Below are 21341 nucleotides of genomic sequence, written 5' to 3'. Positions count from 1 at the left end.
GCCCCTTAGCCAAACAATAATGTCTGTTCCCCTCCCCACGAGTGCTCCAACGGGGGGGGGGGGCGTCTGGCCCAGACCCCTTGGTGCCAGACCCGCTTCCAGCCCTTTAAACATGGGACATGGTACAAAGCAGGGGGGCGGGAGGAGAAGAGATGTCCCCCTCCCCCACCTAGCAGCCCAGGACCAGGGCCACTTGGAAACACCCTTTGGGCCGACAGTCTGGGCCCATCCCCCCGTGCTTGGCCCCCGGTGCCGTCTGCCCTGGCCAGGCAGAGTCTGGCCCCGGTGCCACCAAGCGCCCGTGTGTGTGAGAACCATGCTACCAAATGTCTTGTGCGAGCGAGCGGGGTGGGGTGGGGCTGGGCTGCCCCCCGCTCGGCCTGGAACCAAACGCTCCTTTGGGTAGATGGGGGGGGGGTAAGACCCTAGGTGGCCAGTGCGGTAGCTGAGGAATGTAGATTTTGTTTTGTTAGATGGCGGCTCCGTGGCCCCTGCCCCCCCTTACTCCCCCCCAAGCTGGGCAAGACTCTGCCTCTGCCTTGCTGTGCCAGGGCTGCTGTTTGCAAAGGGCACCTGAATCCCACTGCCCTACAGACCCAGCGTTGTCCCCCCACCCCCAGCCAGTGGCAGACCCAGTGTTACCAAAGCAACAGCCCAGCCCCCCTGGCCAGCTCTGTCCAAAGCTGCCCCATGCCCCTTCCTCCCCTCCCAGCACCAGGGTCCACGTGGCACCAGCTCCCCCTCACCCCGAGGATCAATTGGTGCATTTTGCTTGTGCCATAACTAGGTGCCCTGCACCATGGGGTGAGTCACTGGCAGGGGGCTGGCTCAAGCAGACCCTGCCCATGTGGGTCCCCCTTCCTTCAGCCAGAACAGGCTGGGCCTGAGTTGGGCAGGGTGAGCCCTGTCTGTGCTCGCCGGCTGCTGCTCCAGGCTCTGGCCCCTGCCAGGCTCCCAGGGAAAGGGAGCGTGTTTGCCCCCATCTGCCAGGGCTTAAATGCCAAAGATGCCCCTGGCCTGGGTGCCCAGCCATGGGCCTGCTCAAAGCTCCAGGCCTTCCCCACGAAGCCCAGGTGCGCATGGAGCTGCCCTGCACTGCCACAGTGGGCTCCAGCCAGGAAGCCCCGCTTGAGGGGCTCTGCCATGGGCTAGGCACTGTGATCCCTCCTGGCCTTGAAATCCCTCTTCCAGCCCCTGCCACCCCAGGAGCAGGACTGGGTCCCTGGGCAGGGGGTGGGGGAAGAGGCACTGCAATGGGGTGACCCAATTTCAAGCCCCCCGCCTCCATGGAGCTGCTGTCCCTAGGTGTCGAAATGCAAACGCTAGAACCAATGGCAGATTCTGTGCACGGGGCCTGTCTGTGGAACAGGCCAGGACGGACCCGCGCCTGAAGCTTTAATGGGCCGGACAGCACCGAGCAGCTGGCCCAGAGCCGCTAACGCCCAGCCAAGGAGCAGAGCCCGGCCCACAGGGAACAGGAACCGGACCAGAGCTGAGCAGGGACCTGGGAGCTCCCTCTGGCCGAGGCTGGAGACAGGAGCACGACCTGGCCCCTCTCCCCAGACGCTGAAGCCAAGGGTTTGAGACGCGCAGCTGCTGCCCCTGGGGCAGGGCTGGGGGGGCTGCTGAGGCTCTAGGCAATGGGGTTGGAGGAGCCCTGCATGGCACAGCCCCTGGGGGGACAGCCCCAGCTTGGGCTTAGAATCATCTTAGCTTGAGCCCCTTAACTCCACCCCCTTCCTGCCTTCACAGGCTCCAGCCTCTGCCCCCACCTTCCCTCTAGCACCCCCCACAGCTGCATTTAACAGCCCAGAGCTCCCCCCCAGGGAGCAGTGGGGCCTGGGCAGCAGCTGGGCGTTCAGCCATGGGAGCCGGAGCGCAGGGCCTGGGCATCGTTCCTGACTGTGTTAAAAATAAATAAAATGGAGAACGAAGCCTGGCAGCATGTGGTGTCCTTGGGGGTGAGCTGGGGGGCTGCAGGGGGTGGGCCGGGCATCCTTCCCAGGGCCCAGCTAGTGACAGAGCAGTTCCCTGCCCTGGGCCCGGGGGAGACAAATGGGGCCTGTGCTCCCATCACAGGTCCCCCAGTCCCGCTGGAGGCCACCATGCAAACAAGGCCCATAGCCTGAGCATAAGGGGTGGGGGCAGAGCTGGCCTCCTAGCCCACCCCTTCCCCAGGGGCAAGGGGGGTACAGCCCCACTCAGCTGCTAGCAGAAGCAGCCCCTGGCTTCCTGCTCAGGGCAGCATAGGGAAGCCCAGGCCCCTCCCTGCCGGTAAGTCAGGCACCTGCTGAAAGGCTAACAGCACAATCCAGAGCTCCCCCCCAGCCCCCAGTTCCCCAGAGGGGAGGGGGCCGAGCCAGAGCCAATCTTCCCCAGGGCAGGACAGGCACCCCGCTGGAAGGGCTGTGCTGCCTGCACGCAAGGCCAGGAACTGGGTTCTCACCTGCAGCCCCCTCGCCCCAGGGAAGGGGCAGGAACACACAAGGGGAACTAGGCCCCAGGCCTGTGACTTGGCAGAGGAAGCCCAGGAACCTCAGGCCCCAGCTGCAGCAGGGGCTGGAACTTGCTCAGCTGATGTCCCGGGCATGGACCCCTGCCTGTGGGGAGTCCATCTTTCTGCTGCAGTGCAGGGACGGGGGTGGCCCTGAGCCAGAGCTAGCCAGCCCCCTGTCCTCTCACCACCTCACCCAGGAGTACACATGGGGCAGAAAGGATCTGGCCTTCCCTTCCTCCTGCCATTTCCCACGAGCTGGGGGCTTGGAGCCCAGCAGAGTTATGGAAGGCCAGCCCCCAGGGCAGGCTGGGCACATAAGAACAGCTCTACTGTGTCAGACTAAGGGTCCATCTAGCCCAAGGTCCTGTCTGCCGACAGCGGGCAGTGCCAGGTGCCCCAGAGGGAATGAACAGAACAGGGAATCATCAAGTGATCGACCCCTGTTGCCCATTGCCAGCTGCCGGCAAACAGAGGCTGGGGACTCTATTCCTGCCCATCACTGATGATGCGTTGGAGAGGTTTGAGCGGGTAGCTGCTGTGGTGCGGTGTGCAGTTACTGGTGAGAATATGCTTCAGGTTGGCGGGTTGTCTGTGGGTGAGGACTGGCCTGCCACCCAAGGCCTGTGAAAGTGAGGGACTGTTGTCGGGGACGGGTTGTAGATCCCCGATGATGCGCTGGAGACTATGTATGCTACCAGCTCAAACCTCTACAACGCATCATCAGTGATCTACAACCCATCCTGGATAAATGGACACAAATCAGATATTAGGAATGGCAATATACAAAAACCTGTAGGAGAACACTTCAACCTCCCTGGCCACACTATAGCAGACCTTAAGGTGGCCATCCTGCAGCAAAAAAACTTCAGGACCAGACTTCAAGAGAAACTGCTGAGCTTCAGTTCATCTGCAAATTTGACACCATCAGCTCAGGATTAAACAAAGACTGTGAATGGCTTGCCAATTACAGAACCAGTTTCTCTTCCCTCGGTGTTCACACCTCAACTGCTAGAACAAGGCCTAATCCTCCCTGATTGAACTAACCTCATTATCTCTAGCTTGCTTGCATATATATATATACACACCTGCCCCTGGAAATTTCCACTACATGCATCCGACAAAGTGGGTATTCACCCATGACAACTCATGCTCCAATACATTTGTTAGTCTTTGCTGCTGAAAATCTAAGTGCACTATATCCACTGGATCTCCTTGGTCCACATGCTTCTTGATCCCCTCAAAGAATTCTAGTAGATTGGAGATGCATGATTTCCCTTCACAAAAACCATGTTGACTCTTTGTCAACAAATTAGGTTCATCTATATGTCTGACAATATTGTTCTTTATTATAGTTTCAACGAGTTTGCCCGGTACTGAAGTTAAGCTTACAGATCATCTCTGGAGCCCTTTTTAAACATTGGCATCACATTAGCTCTCCTCCAGTCATCTGGTACTGAAGCTGATTTAAATGATGGTTACAGACTAGTTAGTAGTTCTGCAATTTCACATTTGAGATCCTCCAGAACTCCTGGGTGAATCCTATTTGTCCTGGTGACTTATTACTGTTTAGTTTATCAATTTGTTCCAAAACCTCCTCTAATGACACCTCAATCTGGGACAGTCCCTCAGATCTGTCACCTAAAAAGAATGGCTCAGGTTTGCGCATCTTCCTCACATCCTCAGCCATGAAAATCAACGCAAAGAATTCATTTAGTTTCTCTGCAATGGCCTTATCGTCCTTGTGTGCTCCTTTTGCACCTCGATCGTCCAGTGGCCCCACTAGTTATATAGCAGGCTTCCTGCTTCTGATGTACTTAAAAAAAATGTTTGCTATTACTTTTTGAGTCTTTGGCTAACTGTTCCTCAAATTATCTTCTTGGCCTTCCTAATTATATTTTTACACTTCATTTGCCAGTGTTTATGCTCCTTTCTATTTTCCCCACTAGGATTTAACTTCCACTTTTTAAAGGATGCCTTTTTGCCTCTCACTGCTTCTTAAACTGTGTTGTTTAGCGACAGTGGCTCTTTTTTGGTTCTCTGTTTTTAATGTAGGATACACATTTAAGTTGAGCCTCGATTACTGGGTCTTTAAAAAGTGTCCATGCAGCTTGCAGAGATTCCATTTTTGGCACTGTGCCCTTTACTTTCTGTTTAACTAATTTCCTCATCTGTGTCTCATTCCCGCATCAGAAATAAAATGCTACAGTGTTGGGCCACTGTGATGTTTTTCCTGCCATGGGGATATTAAATTTGGTCACTTACCAAACGGTCCAACTATATTCACCTCTTGGACCAGATCCTGTTCTCCACTTGGGACTAAATCAAGAATTGCCTCTCCCCTTGTGGGTTCCAGAACCATCTGCTCCAAGAAGCAGTCATTTAAGGTGTCAAAAAACTCCCTCTGGATCCTGTCCTGAGGTGACATGTATGCCCCAGTCAAGAGGGGGATAACTGAAATCCCGCTTTAGTATTATTGAGTTTATTTTAATAGCCTCTCGTGTCCCTGAGCATTTCACCGCCCTGGTCAGGTGGTCAGTAATATAGCCCTACTGCAGAAAGGGAGAAAAACGCCCACTTGCTATCAGGGCAGAGCTGACAAATTCTTCCACACAGTTTGAAATCGTCCAAGTGTTTTGTTGCAGTGCATTTGAGCAGCAGCACACGGGAGGGGAACATCCCTTCCTGTCACCCTCGCAGCTATGGGGAGTAAAGACAAAGGGTTAAAGCCAAAATGTTCCAGTTCAGCCCAACCCAACTTCTGCAGCCCCGCGGTGCTGGATGATTGGCCAGGGCTGACGGGACAGGGCTCCTTCAGTGCAGGTCTTACCCAGCACAAGCCTGGTCCGGCTGGGAGCGAGCCGTGCCAGGTGCTGGCTGCAGGTCTCTCCTTAGCACTGCGGCACAATGCAGCTGTAAATGAAGATAGACGCAGGTGTCTGCATGGGAAGCGGAGTAGCAGAGGGTGCAGGATCCAGGCATCTGGCTCAGCTGTTTGTGCCCATTTCGCCCCAGCGGAAACCTCGTGGTAGGTTTAACCTTACAGTGACGCGAGGGGCAGGGCTGGCCCAGGAGTTATAGCCAACAGCCAGGCAGCAGCGAGGGCAGGGCCACGTGGCCATCCCTGCGCTCTTCACAGCCACCTCCATTTCGGTGCCCTTCTCCCCGAGGCTCCTGAGGGCAGCCCCAGCTGAAAGCTTTGTGGTTCAGTGGTCGGCTCGAGGCCCCTTGCAGGCAGGAAGGTGAGGAAAGATGTTCAGATGTGTCCAGGAGGCTCCCCCAGGAGCCTAGCTCACAACACTGGAGACTATGCTCTTGGCCTGAGGGGGGGGCGGGGGGAGGGTCATTTGGTGCAACCTGAAAAGGCTTTTCCATCTCTCCTGCTATTTCCATGAAGCACATCATTAGCCTCTGGAACTCACTGCAACATGCTGTCATTGAGATCAGCTGTTAAAAAAGGCATAAAGGGAATCACCCAGCGAGAATAATATCCAGTTAGAACAGCAACAAGGATCCAAATGTTCCCTCTTCAGGACATGAGCCAATCCCCAAGTGCAGGTGCAAAGCAGACACTTCCAGGGAAAGGCAGGCAGGGGAATTGCTGCCTGGCAGGAAATTGCAAGATTTTGAAACATGGTTTAATCCCACATGGGGATGAAGAGTCAATCTCAGAATTTTGGCAAACCCCCCCCTGCCCCCCCAAAAAAACTATTTTGTTTTATTTCTAGAAACAGATAGTTCTGTAATTTCTCACTAAAACTGATCAATGTGTTTCATGGGACTAGATTAGACTCAGCGTTTTCTGAAGGAAAAACGATTCCTATGGAAATGTTTCTGCCAGCTAGAGGGGCAGTGACATGTTCCGGGGGGCTCTGCTGCCAGGTGAGAGCTGATCTCCCTCGCCTTCTCTGGGGCACCACCCCACTCCAAATGCAACGCACCAGCCTCATAAAAAGTTATAAATCATTCCTTTCTTTATTAAACATAGCTTGCAAGTGATAAATATTACAAAGTTTTTTTAATCCTTTCTCCAAAAATTAGCTTATTTTTAACCAGTCACTGCATAATCGCTTGGCAGTATTTAAACAGCTTTTGTTTTTTAAACCAGATTTCAAAACACAATGCAAAAGAAACTTAAAATTGTGCAAAAGGCCTGGTTTCCCCGCCCACCTCTCGGTTAGCTAGGCTGCAGGTGTGAGGCTGGGACCCCTTCGCTTTGCCATGCTGTACCCCTTGCTATCCACCCCGACTTCTCCCTCCCCTCCGAGCTTGAAGGGCATTCCTCAGTGCGGCTATGGAGTCAGGACCAGGGCGGAGCACGGCACCAGTGCCTTTGCGGAAAGGAGGCCTCTGCTGAGAAGTCAGATCCAGCAGCACCCGTCCAGGGACGTCGGGCACTCAAGCCGGTGATTCCAGGCCCTGAGCAGCCAGACTGGAAGCAGCTACGGAGAGGAGTTTGTGGAAGTGGGGAGCGATTTTGCGTGCCCAGTCTGAGATGCCTTAAAGGGACCTAGCCTTCCAGGAAGGGCTGCCCAAAAAGCCAGGCCCCTTTGCAAGGCTCCAGTTGGGCCTCTACAATCACCTGTGAAGATCTGGGCTACACTTGGTGGCAGGAAGGGATGTGACAACACCTGGGCCAACCCTGGGAAGATCTGCTGAGAGGCGCGGTGGTTCCTGCTCTGAAGTGCTATGCTAAGGGGAGCCTCTCGCTCCCACTCCTGAGCAAAGCTTTACTGCCTTTCCTTCGCTCCACTCTGTCACAGCTAGCCACCGCTTGGTGGAGCAAGCTGGATTCCAGCCTGGCTGGAGAACTCAACTTCCTGCTCGGTTTCAGCCATGCCAACTGGGCGCAGATACAGTGAGAACACGCTGGAGGAGGAGGGCAACGACTGGCTCCCAGCTCCCAAACAAGTTTAGCAAGAGTCGCTGATCTGGAGTCTTTCCAGAGCAGAGCTGCACGTGCTGGTGACAGAGTGCAAACAGCTGCTGCAAACAGAAGTCTGCAAAATGCACTGGAATTGTCTCTGTCCTCTCCAAAGCCTCCTGGTGCAGCCCTATGCCCAGCCTGTCCCTACCACAGCACCCCAAGGGAATGGGGTCTGCCCTGGAGCTGCTTAGCCCGTTTCTGAGCCAACCAGTCCCTCCGTCAGTGCAGCCTCTTTGCCATGTAACAGCTGGAGGGGCTGAGGGGGCTCGTGGGAGGGAAAGCATGGAAGTGAGACACACACACACCCTTCTCCACCCCCAGGAGAGGAGGCTGTAGCTTCCCACCCCACTCAGTCCAGTGCATTTCGGTCCCCTCCCGTCATGCATAGACGGCTGGGGCAGCCTTTGCTGCTGGTACCAGGAGCCCAGCCTGAAGGGGATCAGTCTCTGGGTGTTCTGGTGCCGTTGATCCCTGGGCCCTCTGCTCCAGCTGCCAACACCAGGATGCTTGCAGGGAAGCGGGTGGGTGCATGTGGTGACATGGAAGGCTTCAGAGGAACCAGAAACTGGCAGGCAGGGGTGAGGGGGACTGGAGAGAACAAGCCATTACCCAGCCCTGGGGAGCAGAGACCCCACACAATGGGCCCCCCTGGAGGCTCCCCTTCTTCCAGGCTGAGGGGAACGCTAGGGCAGCCCTACCGCGATGCTGCTCACCCCACGGGGGTTTGAGAACAGGTGCAAATGCTGAGAGGATTTTTCCAGCAGGTCAAAGGGTGGGCAAGCAGGTTCTGAGCCTGGGCTGGTCAGAGCAGGACCCGCCAGGCTGCGTCCACAGGAAGGAACCCAGCTGGGGTGAAGGGGGTCTCCAGGTGGGATCAGTTGCAGGGAGCATAGGCGCTGGCTGGCTTAGACTTGGGTGCCACTGGAGGAGGTGGTGACAAGAAGCCAGGGCTCCAAAGGACTCCGGATCTTGCAGATGCACACAGGGAGTCTGGCCAGGCATTGATAAGACACTCAGAACCCAGTGCCAGCACCTTTATGTCGGACCAACAACTGCTTCCGCTGCCCCTCCACGGGAGGGGCCAACGGCCACAGGAATCCTGGGGCAGCCGTGCTGAGAGCAGCCAGTCAGCGCACTGGAGACCACTCATCTCAAGCTCTCTGGATTGCCATAGCTGCTGGAAACAGATGTTCCCCCCATTCCCAGCAGCCGGGCTGAGAAGCTCTGTACCATTTCATCCTGGGTCCCTGCCTGTTTTGGATTCCGCTCAGCGCCTGCACGGCCTCTGGCTGGCAGAACATGAAGGAAGCCGCACACCGCAGGTTGTCATAGATGTATATTGTATATATGCCAACGCAATAATAAAAACAGTGCAAATACAATTACAGTTCATAATACTTGTCCCCACCCCGGTCCCACTCCCCAAGATCCGGATGCTCCCCACGGGAATGCACCCCCACTGCTGGTTAGAGACACATCACGAGCTGTAAACCTAACGCTGGGGGAAGAAACTTCCTGCCTCCACTGCACTGGGGGTGCTGGTAACTTGTAGGGTCCTTCTTTGTGTGTGTGAAAGGCACAGATTTGGGAGGTGGCGATTGCCACCAGTGCATTTCTGCAGGCTGGCAGTTCCCGCCCGGACAAGAGCGCCAGCCCCTGGGATCTTCGCCCTCTGCAGCTGTCTGACTCTGCTCCCCTACCCCACCCGCCGGAAACCACCCCTTTTGCACGTTTCAGGTCATACACAAAAGGTCACACTACAAAAGGACGTAACAACTTTCACAATATCCATGGCGAGGCTGTTTTTTTTTGTTTTGTTTTGTTTTCTACACAATGTACAACTGTTTTTAATGTGTCAAGAAATAGCTTATATACACGAATGAGTCCTTGTTATAACATTTCGGCAGCAATATCATAAGCTAATTAAGATCTTGTTGGGGTGGGTGAGCGGAGATGGGTGAGGGTTAGAGAAGAAAGGGGGAGGGATGGGTTATGCCTTTGGAGGAACAAAAAATAAAACCCCACTAAGCGTTCACAAGCAGCTCTACATCTAGCTGTAAAAGAAAAGCTAACTGAAGCGGGGAAAAAATCCCTATTTCTGTATCTAAAAAAAGAGACAATTTTCTACCGTACATCACATCCATAAAGGGGGAGGGGCACTTTACCAGGGATTGGGGGTGGTCGCGCGCTGTGGTCAAGACAAAAAAATTAAAACCTGTGCAGATCACAGACAAAGCAAGCATCTTAATTCCCCTTAGACACAGAGATCAGTAGGCAGAGTGAGGTGGGAGGGGTGGGGTGTCAAATACTGCAATGAACCAAACTGCTGGCTGTAGTCGGACACTCCACCATCCCCAGCGGCAGTGCAAGGGTCTAGGCACCAGAAACTCCCTGGGGATTTAACCCGACGAAGCTGGGGAGATTCCCCAGTGGAGGGGGTAAGGTGCCCAGGGCAACAGGAAGAGTGAAGGATGGGCTCTGACGACTGGGGGATGAAAACACGAAGCAGCTGCCGTTCTTGGTGCTCCCAGGTTTACCAACACGACTTGACGCCTGCTGACTGCTGTGCAGTGAACCCAGCCCAGGGCCCAAAGGGAACATTTGCTCTGTGCTTTCTAACTCAGGGTACCCCTCTGCGAAGTGTGGGAAGAACCTGCTGTTGCAGGAAGTGTTTACAGAACCAAGGAACAAAACCCAGAGACGAGGTTCAGCCCCCCAGGCCTGCTGGAGATGAGAATTTCTGTTTCATGTGAACAGCTGGGGCTGCACACAGGGAGAGAGCCCCTTAGCACCACAGAACCCATCGATGTGTGGACACACACTTCCAGGACAAGCGTCAGGGGAGAGGGGGGATTCATGAGTGATTTTACGATTCAGCAACTGATCAGCAGGAGTGTAGGACCACGGAGAGGGGGGAAAACAGCTGCGGGCCAAGTAATATGACTGGCTCCCATCGCTGGCTGGGTCTTGAGAACAGCGCTCTGATGACATCTGCCAAAGGGAAGGAGCGATTCAAGGCTACAGCCGGCAACAGATGGGCCAGCACGGTCTGAGCAGGCCCCACCTATCCCAATAAAGCCACTGTGCACCTCCAGCACTCGATGGACACCCGGCAGCCCACGCAACACCCCTGTGAGGCAGGGCAGTAGGGAAAGAGAAAGGTGAAGTGACTTACCCAAGCCCACAGACCTGGGAGTAGAACTGGGGAGTTCTTGGCTCCCGGACCCATGCTCGGACCACGCTGCCTGCCACAGACGCAGGTCAGCCTTCACTGCACTGGGTCAGACAGGGTGATCTGCGAGGCCCGGGCTGCAGGATGGAAATAAATCTATAAGCAAGCGACAGGGAATTTTCCTTTCACCAACCACTGCAATAATCCAGCTGGGGGACCCTGAACCCCTTCCCAAGAAATTTCACTTAGCATCATTACTGGTAACTTGCTCTGACAATTAACTAGCGCACCAGGCCCCAGCCACAGGACTCTTTTAAGTATTGCACATTTTTAATCTTCATCTCAACCAATCTGCTTGGGCCACTTGGTACCTCTCGGTAACACCCACTAGGGTAGATGGGGGCAGGGGACAGCGGGATAAAGCCAGCTCCATGTCCAGAGGGGGGCACAAAGAACGGGTTGATCATTTCTCGGGTTTATCAAAGTGCTTCCCGCTAAGCACAGCAGGTTGATACGGAGAATCAACATCCCAGGGCCGCGCCAGCTACAACGGCAAACCACAAAACAAAAGAAAAAAAAGCCGCTGCGCATTCCACTAGGTTCCAAAAAATCCCTTCGCCTCTGGGGGTCCCGGCCACACATCCACGCCCCTCGGGTATTGTTAAGTGCTCACTGGATCGAGGGAGTGGGGGGCACTGAAGCAGAGACAGGGGAAGGGCCTGTTGTACCAGCACGTGCCCCCTCACCTTGAGATGATGGGGTGAGGGAGAGGAGAAGTCTGCATAGGAATGGGAGCAGGTAGGGAGGGCCTAGTTCTTGCACTGATACAGACCCTCCTCGCCAAAGACACGGGTAGGCGTGCAGTGCCTCTTGGGGAGAAATCCTGCTGGCTTTCAAGGGAAAGGCATCAGACCTCCTTCCTCAGTCACTCGGCAGCTCTCCATTCAGACTATGGCATTTCAGGTATTGCAGCCACAGCTACCAAGCAGGGACAGTGGCGACGCAGCACAGGGACATGCTGGAGAGAAGGGTACCTCTTCCCAAACAGCAGGTACTGCTGGGCACCCCAACAGTGAAACTCCATGCGAATGGCGACTTAGCACTTCATTGCACAATTAATGTTCCATCAGGAAACGCCTTCCAAGGAGGGCAGGGTTCCCCCTCAGAAGCAGCAAATCAAGCATATTTGCTTGGTTTTGTAACAGTTTGGCCAAGGAGGTTCCCCCCCCTGCATTTACATAATTCAATGAACAGTAAGTGGGAAGGCTCAGCACCAGGGTCCTGCTCCCCAGAGGGCAGTTCTGCTGGGCATCTTTCCAGGGTACCGGCGAGGAGCTGGTGCCCGCTGCTGCCAGGAGATGGTTCTGCTCTTTCCGGGTTCAGGTGCGGGCCCTCTGGGCGCTGGGTAAGTGCAAATAGAGGGATCTGGAGAAGAGGACTCAGCTTGCTCTTGGCTTGGATTTGCTAACTCATCCAATCCAATCCATGCGCCCTGCAATGCTTCCTGCTCGGCCGCTGGGATGCGTACAGCTTCCTGGGGTCACGAACGGAGAGCACAACGGCAGGGGGGATTAAAAAGGCTTGAGGCCCCTGTGCCCTTTGGCAGTTCATCACAGTCCCTCAGAGAACTTCAGCTTCTACACAGGGAGCATCAGAATTACTGGGAGACAGAAACACACACACTAGGCAGCATCACGGGGCCGCTCCTGGGCACACGCCCCAGCCATTCCCGCTGCACTGCATTATGGGGTCTGGTAACACAACTGATGGGATTCCCTGGCACAACTCGCCATCCCTTGCACTGCACTGTCAAACACAGAGATCTGCATCCAGCCACACGGGCTGCAAGTGGCAGGTGCACTGCACTGGAACACAGCTCCTTCACACCCTAGGCTGCCTTCCTCCAGGGAGACGACATGCTCCAGTAACATCTGCATGTGGCCAAGCTGTTACGGACCAACCCCTCAGCGAGATTCAGTTGGATGCATCCACAGAAGCTCTGTCCCTTACCTCTTTTGGTGAGCAACTCAAAGAACGCAAGTCCTAATTCACCCTACTAAGTGCATAGAACAGCTGTCCAAACACCAGCACACTGCCACCTCTCCCCCCTCCTCCCCTCGAGTCAGCACTGACCACCCTTTACAGATGGTCACTTGGAGTAGAGCGCATGCTCTTTAAAAGAAATCTCTGGAAAGGAAAAAAGTTTAACCCTCCATTTAGCAGAGGAAAAAAAAAAACAATTAAAAATTCTATGCTTTGTCATTACAAAAAGTAGCATCAAATGAGCATGAACACACGTCTAGTGCTGATTTCAAGCAGACAATTGTCCTGACCTTGGGCAAGGGGAATGACCTCACTGCTATAGAAAACCAAAGAGAAGAGTTAGGTTGGGAAAGGACAGGTCGCTGAAGTTTTGAAATGTTTTTTTTTGTCTTTTTCCCGTGTATGGTAGGCACCAGTACAGGCACTGCATGCGACAGAAGTGGGGAGGGAGGGGAAGGGTCAATAGGCGTTATTTCTGTCCGCTGATGGACTGCGATATAGACCGTGGTGGGATCATATCTAAAAGGTATTCCCGCTGCCGGTCTGCCAAGCTCGATGCTTTGTGGCCTCCGATCCCAGCATTCAGGTATGCAATGTTAACACCTAGAGGGGAGAGAAAAGCAAGTGGACAATTACTCCTGTGACACACCCAAACCCACCCCGCCCCACAGAGCGCAGAGGGGGCCAGCTTAACAGAACTCCCTGTAAGAGAAGACTCCACCCCCTATCCCTGCAGCACAGGTCTGTCCCCTACACGAGCCAGCATCCTGTTAAGCCACGAGGTTTCCATGCTGTCCTTCAGGAGCATGCACCAAGTCAGGAGCAAGTGTGTGCCAGGAATAAATTAAGGTTCTACAAGGTCCCTATTGTCCTTGACTGATATCATTACGCTCAACAGTAATTAGTACAACTGACCCCTATTTATTTTAAAGGCCATTTGGTTACAGAATCAATGAAAACACAGGCCCAGCCTTATAATACAAAGCCACTGTCCCAGAAGGACACACGAGCTGTGATCAGCTCTCTTGTGTGTCAGAGCACTGAGCAGCCAGCCAGGCAATATTAGCACTTGTGCAGGGTCTCCAACTTCCATGCACTTGACAGACATTAACCTGTCCTCCCAGCGACCCTCAGGTCAGGAGGATTATCGGTTTTAGAGATGGAGGAACTAGAAGTGCCCCGGAGCAGGTCCCCCTCAGCACAGAGAGTTCCTGCACTCAGGCCACTGGTCACACTCCGAGGAGCGGACGCCCAGCCTCCCTTCCCATTCCGCAGGCCAACGCTTGACATTACCTGGCATACCAAGGAGACCACCCGCAACAGACAGCTGGGGCGCCTGTGCGAAGTTGGACAGCATCGAGCGGGCAGAGGTGGGGATGCCACGCTGCAGAGTGCTCTGGGGCTGTGGAGCCTGTGGGCAGGAAGAACGAACAAGTGGAAAGTGAGCAGTACACAAGCACTCCACCTCTTCCAGGAGCAGCACCAGTGAAAGAACAAGGGCCATGCAGGGCTCTGGTCATAATCCACACCCACTAACAGATCCTGACCCAAAACCCAGCTCCAGCCTGGGCATGTCAGGCAGCTTTGGTTTCACTAGGCAGGGACAGGTGACCTATTTAGAGCTCCCATCTCTGTTGGAAAAAAAAAGGCAGAAAGGTCCCAGACCAGTGTCAGAGCAAAATAGTGACCAACCTTGACAGGTCATTGACCGTCTAGCAGCGGGTGCAGGTGGGAACAGCAAGTGAGCAGCAGCCAGAGACGAGGGGCTGCTCTCTGCCTTGGTCCCTGTCTTGAAAACCCAACATTTGCCAGTGACTGATTCCAGGCCTCAGGCAGCCTTACCAGGCTGGGAGCTCACTCCGTTGCCGGCTCCCCCTGCTGGCTGATCTGGGACTGACAAGGGGGTTTACGCCTTCCTGGCACTTGGCACGGAGGTGCCAGGGGAGCACCGCAGGGCAGGCAGCAGAGGGAGATCAAGCAGCTCAGAAAGCTGTCCCCATCACCTCTGCTTGTAGACCCGGTGCCACCCAGACTCAGGATCACTGCAGCGCCTCCGACTACTACAGCGTGTGGACAGGGGAAGAATTACAAAGGGATGGTGATACTGAGAGGGAAAGGGCTCACAAAGTACCAGGGATGGATGGGAAATGGCCCCCAGCATTACAAAGAGCTGTTTGGAGGCGACAGGATAAGTCTCTCAAGGCTGGTCTGACACAGCAGAGCAGAGACTCAGCGCCCCAGCTGCATGGGCACTGGCTCTGGCCATCAGGACGATGCATTCCACCAACTGAAAAGGCCAACCCCTTCCCGCTGTGGCCTCCCAGAGGCTGGCGGGCTGCTGTCACACACAGCTGGAGCTGCTCACCTGGCGGAGTGTGTGGTGCCTCATGATGGTCTCCTGTTTGCTGACACTGGACACGGCAGGAGCTGCCGTGGGAGATAAAGCTGCCTGCTGCTGTAGCCTCTGCTCAATTTCCTGCAGGAAGCAGAGGCATTTTAGAGCAACACACAAGGGGCAAATTTAGGAGCATTTACCCCACTGGCGATTTTCGGTGATATGCAGGAACAATCCCTTCTCTGGGGCCCTTATGGGCAGCAAGGTCAGTGTACAGCAGAGAGAGTCCCAATTAAATCTGCTGCCTATGCTGGGGGGCCAGGGAGGCAGGGGTAGAAAAAATGCCAGGGAAAGCCAGCCTTGGGATCCTTCTGCCCTCAGAGCAAGAGGAGCGCAAGCTGCACGTGATCTGGTTACTGAGCAGCCCTCATTGACTCTCCCCTTCCTCCCAGTGCTCCCAACACCCCTCTGCCTGAACTGTTGCCCAGGGTCTGATGTTTGCTGGAGATTGTAAACTGTCCATCTAGGTCTGGAAAATGCCTTGTGCACCAGCAGTGATACACAAGGCCAGCTAATCAGCTCTACGCAGAGCAAAGGGTGTCCCAATTTAGTCTGGGGTGTGGATTGCCAGACCGGTGAGAGCTGACCAGACTGGCACTAGAGAGAGTATCCTAACCTACACCCCCCAGTTCTGGACCAGGACAAACAGGGGCTAGCTGGAGTCCTTGCAAAGGAAGTGGCTTGCAAGGGCCAGGTGGGGAGAGCAGCAGCGTCAGGAGATGTTCCCAGTATTCCCATCCCACACAGGCTGAGTCACAGATAAACCATCCCGGTGGATCTTGGCAGCCCTGAGTATGTGGGGGTCAATGCTGCCCACTGGAGACCCACTGGACTTTACCGGAGCTTTTCAAAGTGTGTCCAGTTGCCACTGGTCTCCACAGGGAGCTAGGCAGCTCCTGCCCTCAGGGGGAGCTTTTCAAAGGCACAGAGTGACTGAATGCTGCAGCTCAGGAGTAGCTGGCCATTGGTCCCTCGCTGAATTACACATTCCCCAGCCCGCAAGCCGGGCCACAGGCCGCTTCCTGCATGGACCTCAGTTGGCTGAAGTCTGTTCACCTGACCCAAGTGATAAGGGAGGGAGGAGAACCCAGTTAGAGTCTCTGACATCAGTGCAGCTTCTCCCCCTGCCCTTGTTCTCAGCTCCTGCTGCTAAGCTCTAACCCCCACACTATGGTCACCATCCATCCGAAAAGGGAGTCGGCAGGACTTCGTTCAGAGCCGCCCTGCACTGCTCCCCACTGAGCTGCTCTGGCCGGGGAGCAGAGCTTCCCAGCAATGGTGGCAGCAGCTAAGTACACTGCACCTATAATGCTCCCAGTCACAAGTGGAGGGACAAGTCCAACTCCAGGCCCCCAGGATGTTCCTTTGGAATCACTCTTGCGGCTCGGCAGGGGTGCAAACCACTCTGCAAACACCAAGTATGGAGGTAGGCAAATGTGCCCATGCGACAGCTAAGCAAACAGGCACTGAGCAATTAAGTGACTTCTCCATATTACAGGAAGGCTGGGGCATAACTGGGAACAGAAGCCAGTAGCCCTGACTCCCAGTTCCTAGCCCACTCTGCCTCCCACTGCTAGTGTGGTAAAAAACTTCTCAAGCCATTGGGAGAAGGTACAGAAAGGAAAAGGAGTAACAGACCTCAGGAAATACTCATTCACTGCAGGAGAGGGTCTTTTTTTTTTTTAAAGGAAGTTACTGCACTGAAACAGGCACCCCTCAAGGAACTGCGCGGAGGAAAGGGAACAGATTGCCTCTGCACATGCTGCAAACCCATGCACTGCCAGGGAAGGGAGAAGCCGAGATTGGAAGCAAGACTAGAGCTGGAGGATGGCTGGGTCTCCAGCAGGGTGGGATGGAACTTGCCTGCTCCTGCTGCAGCGCCTTCACGAAGGCGTTCTTCAGCCGGTTGGTGTGCTCTGCTTTCAGCGCCTTCTTCTGATTGGAGGTCATGCACTGCTCGCACAGGATCTTCCCGCTCTTCTCCTGCTTCCAGTGCGGGGTGAAGTCAGTGCGGCACTGAGCACAGACAAAGGGCTCCACGCGGAGGAGGGAAGCGCAGCCTTTGCCTAGACACCACCAAGAACAGGTTAATGGAGTGGCACGGACTCCCCCACAATCATGGAGACAGAACCAACCTGCACCCTTCGCTTTGTTAGGAGAACCTGGGTCAATGGAAGGAAGGGGCACTCAGCACTCAAAGCATGGGGCAGCATTCCCGAAGAGTAACTTTGGATGGGAGCAGACCAGGCTTTGCCATAAGATATGCTCAGGGCGAACATGGCCATGGGTCCTCCCTGTACTGCTATGCATGAGATTCCAGTCTTCTCTCATTCCCAGCCTCTAGGGAATTGCCACAGGAGGCAGCTCTCAGGTAGGGGGCTGCCCAGTTACTGCCCACAAGGATGGAAGCTGCCAGTGGCCAGCTTTAAAACCAGGAGTTAAACCGTCAGGTTCCAAACAGGGCAGACTGACATCTGCTGAGCTCCACTGGAGTTCAGCAGGACAAAACCCAGCAAATGGATGATTTTAAAGAGACTTCATCTAGAATCTGGAATTCCCTCATGCAAACAACTCCACTGGTACAGTGCATCCCTGTTCCAAGCCAGTTACCCTATAGACAGTATTTGCTCCCCCTCTCTAGATACAGATTGTATCTTGCCTAAGAACACTGCAGAGGAATTTACATAACAGAGTTCTTACAACTCTGCTTCTGGCTACTCTTCCTGTTCCCATGGTAACAGACAGAGCACTGAAATCAGGGTGAGGTGCTTTTAAAACAATTATTTCAAAAGAAGGTGCTTTAAAGGCAGGCTGTTGGTGGAGATTCAAAGTCCATTTCCATGGGAATGGCAACAGCGGGCCAGACACAGGAGCCCTGCGCAATTTCAGTGCCAGAGAAGAGGGACTCACAGCGTTTTGCATCTGAACTCCAGAGGCTTGTTTTGTGGGTTTATCCAGGTAAAGGGGTGGGGGGAGGATTCTTTAAAAAGTCTCCCCTTTACCCCCCCACCCAAGGATAGCATGAAGGGGACGAAGCTGACCAGGGACTCGTTCAATGCTTGCTAGCCAATCAGCAGTCTGCTCTCTCCAGGACCACACCGTACGCACGTCAGTTCTCCAGCCTGCTCCCTGCCATTAGCACAGCACTAGGGTTTCAGTGCCCTGGGCACTGCAATGCTAGAATACTACTTAGCACTTTACAGCCATTAATCCCCCCAACACCCCTGTGAGACAGGCAGCCAGGCACAGCCCGTTCTGCAGATCGAAAGCTGGAGGTGGAAAGGTGAAGTGACAGAGCCAGACTCCCATTCTTTAAGCCAAGGATCTCAGCACTAGGCAAAAGGAAGTATGACCCCATTTTACATGAGGGGAAAACAGAGGGAACGTGACTAGGCCAAAGCTACCCATCTAGGAATAGAACCCAGGCATCCTGACCTCAGATCTAGTCACTGCTGTCTTTGTAGTAGTCATGTTGCTCCCCTGGCTTGTAACTCACCTTGACTGTCAATAACACTCTGGACCACCTCCTCCAGCCCCACCATGTAGATGAACTCGCTGTTGGCTGCGCTAGGCAGGAAGTGAAGCAAGGGTGCTGGCGGTTTTGGGGGTGGAATCTCCAGCAGCGTTTTTTCCAGTTGCTTGCGCAGGGCAAGCTTGGCAGCTGCCTGGGAATTGGCAGCATCATTCAGAGCACTGGGGCTGGGGAGTGGGGATGACACCCTGTTCACAGTCCCGGGCTGGATATGAGAGGCAAGGTTCATGTAGATGGCTGAAGAGGTCGTACGCTGGCAAGGAACAGAAGAACTTGACTGCTGGAGGGGGAAAAAAAAAAAAAAAAAAAAAAGAGGGTTAGGGCAGGTGCCTGATGGCCAAGCAAAGAAAGGACAGTGCAATCTGCCTGATGGAACTGGACTCCCTCTGTGGGGACTTGTGAGCACACTCTACTATGGCTCTGGGTAGCCTGCTGAAGCCAGATACAGCTCAGTGTTCAAGACTGAAGTCACTACAACAGAAAGCCAGGGGCCAGGAGGGTGTGTCTTAACCTCTGCCATTAGCTAATCAGCAACATTACAATGCCCCAAGAGACATCTCTGGAGGAATTAAATCTGCATCAAAAATACTCTTCTGCAACATCCTGTAGCCAGCTTAAGGAGCCCCTGGCTCCATGACCACAAACTCAAGCCCTGCACTCGGGTGCCTGCGCCACCCTCATCTGGAGTGTAGGCAGCACGATGTGCTGTGACTCACTCGCTGGCACCATTGCTCGCTGTCAAGTGGTGCTCCTCCACCTTTTGCCTCACTGACCTGGCATGTACCCAAGCACCACCACCACTGCCAGATGGTGTCCCTCTCCTCCCACAGAGGTGTTCAGAATACACCAGCTACCCCCTATTCCATCCCCAGCAGCTATCTTCTGTATCCTCCATTTGCTTGGGTTCTCAGCCCTCGATTCCTTTGGCACACGATAGTCACAAAGCACCTCACAGAACCCTCTGCTGACAGCAGATACAGTATTCAGAACCACTTCCTGCAAGGGGCCAGAGCCACATGTCCAATCAAAGTGCGCTCAGAGGCCGTGGCTGCCCGTCTTCCCCGTTCCAAGTGGCTTTCTCATTTCATGTGGCTGAACATTGCAATATGGGCAAACAGAAGACTGTCCCAACCAGTAATAGAATATATATTTGGTTCTTCAAAAGTTAATTTCCCAAAGCTGCAGAAAATCATCAATTAAACTGATTGGAGGAAAAATTTAGACATCCAGTTCTGTTATCCAATTTTCAAAAGAATGTTGAAGATTGAAGAGGGTGCAGAAAAGGACACAAATTATTCAAGAACTAGAGAAAATGCCTCAATGAGAAACTTAAAGAGCTCAAATTGTTAGGCTTATCAAATGATTGAGTGGTGACTTGATAACAGTATCTAGAGACCTTCCTGGGAGAAAACACTGGGTAATAAAGTGCTCTTTAATTTAGCGGAGAAAGGCAGAACAAGAACCAATGACTGGAAGCTGAAACTAGACAATTAGAAATTAGGCACAAATTTTTAACAGGGTGATTAATCACTGGCTAAACCATTAAGGGAAGTAGTATATTCTCCACTGCTCGGAGTCTTCAGAATCAAGACTGGATGCCTTTCACCAAACCACAGCACTCAATACAGGGGTAACAGGATGAAACGTAATAGCCTGTGATATGCAGGCGGTCAGACCAGATGGTCTAGTGGTGTGTTCCGGCCCTGAACATGCCAAGCTCCACGCCATGTCATGAGGCAGTCGGCATCCTAGCGAGGGCTGCAGCTGACTTAATGTCTTCCCTTTTCAGCAGTTCGCAGCATTCTGCTCGCAAAGCATCTCTGTCTTGGCCTTTTCACACTCGTATTAGTTTCAGCCAAATCATTCACCGGTCCAGAAGACATTGCCTGTGACTTGGAACGTACACATTAGGCCAGCATCTGAGTCACAATAAGCAAGGCCATTGTGCTGAACTGACAACCATGCCCAACAAGCCATGTGAGCATCTGGTTTCTCCAACTTCTGTGATGGAGTTGGCAGCAGAGCCCTTTTCCTAGATCTTTCGAAGACAGTGAAGCCTTGATTCTAGTCAGGCTTTTGACAGTCCCACATGACTCTCATATAAGCAAACTACCAAAGCGGCATCTAGATGGAATGACCAGAAGGTAGGTACACTACTGGCTAAACTCCGTTACCAATGGTTCACTGTCAAACTGCAAGGGCGTATCTAGTGTGGTCTTGAGGTCTACTCCAGCCCTATGAAAGTACCATGCTGTACCCTCCTTATCCACTTGCAGCCCTAGTGGTCTGATTTCCAGATGCAGCCCCAGTGTATCCTGATGTAGGACAAATGATGGCTGTACATTTCTTGCCCTCAAACTGCGAAGAATATTCTGTGATCTTCAGGCTCTTCCTTTCTCTTTGAAAGGAAGGGTAGATACCTAGACTGCCCTATATCAGTCCTCTGATCATTTGATTTGTTACGTTCTTTAAATCTTGTATGGATGATGGCTCTTGCTCCTATCAGCAGCTACAACTTATTCACAAGAGACAAAATTGCCCCAGTTGGAAGGAGGATGTTGTGGATCTGTCATGTGTATCACAATTAGACTTGTTCTGCTGTGGACCTCACCTGTAAGATCAAAGCCCTCTGTAGCCAGCAGTCCCATTATAGAAAGTGTCTCAGTTGAGGATGGGAGGAAGAACCCCACCCCCAAGCCATACTTTTTAGGTGACAAATCTGAGGAACTGTCCCAGAGTGAGGTGTCAGTACAGAAAGACTTGGAACAAACTCATCAG

At 53.6% G+C, this 21341-nt stretch overlaps 1 protein-coding gene across 1 annotated transcript in view; it reads right to left on the bottom strand.

Annotated features, from left to right (window-relative positions):
• Window positions 1-8740: 8740 nt before the first annotated feature.
• The window catches only part of GATAD2B (GATA zinc finger domain containing 2B), an 81892-nt gene continuing 69291 nt past the window's right edge, over window positions 8741-21341 (bottom strand). The window contains 5 exon segments of the mRNA XM_030541802.1: window positions 8741-13239; window positions 13930-14047; window positions 15002-15112; window positions 16895-17097; window positions 18528-18843. Of these exon segments, the coding sequence (XP_030397662.1) occupies window positions 13106-13239; window positions 13930-14047; window positions 15002-15112; window positions 16895-17097; window positions 18528-18843 (882 nt within the window). The 3' untranslated portion in view covers window positions 8741-13105.

Source organism: Gopherus evgoodei, chromosome 24 (genome assembly GCF_007399415.2).
Source record: "Gopherus evgoodei ecotype Sinaloan lineage chromosome 24, rGopEvg1_v1.p, whole genome shotgun sequence".
NCBI classification, from domain to species: Eukaryota; Metazoa; Chordata; order Testudines; family Testudinidae; genus Gopherus; species Gopherus evgoodei.
This window is presented reverse-complemented; position numbering and strand designations above follow the sequence as displayed.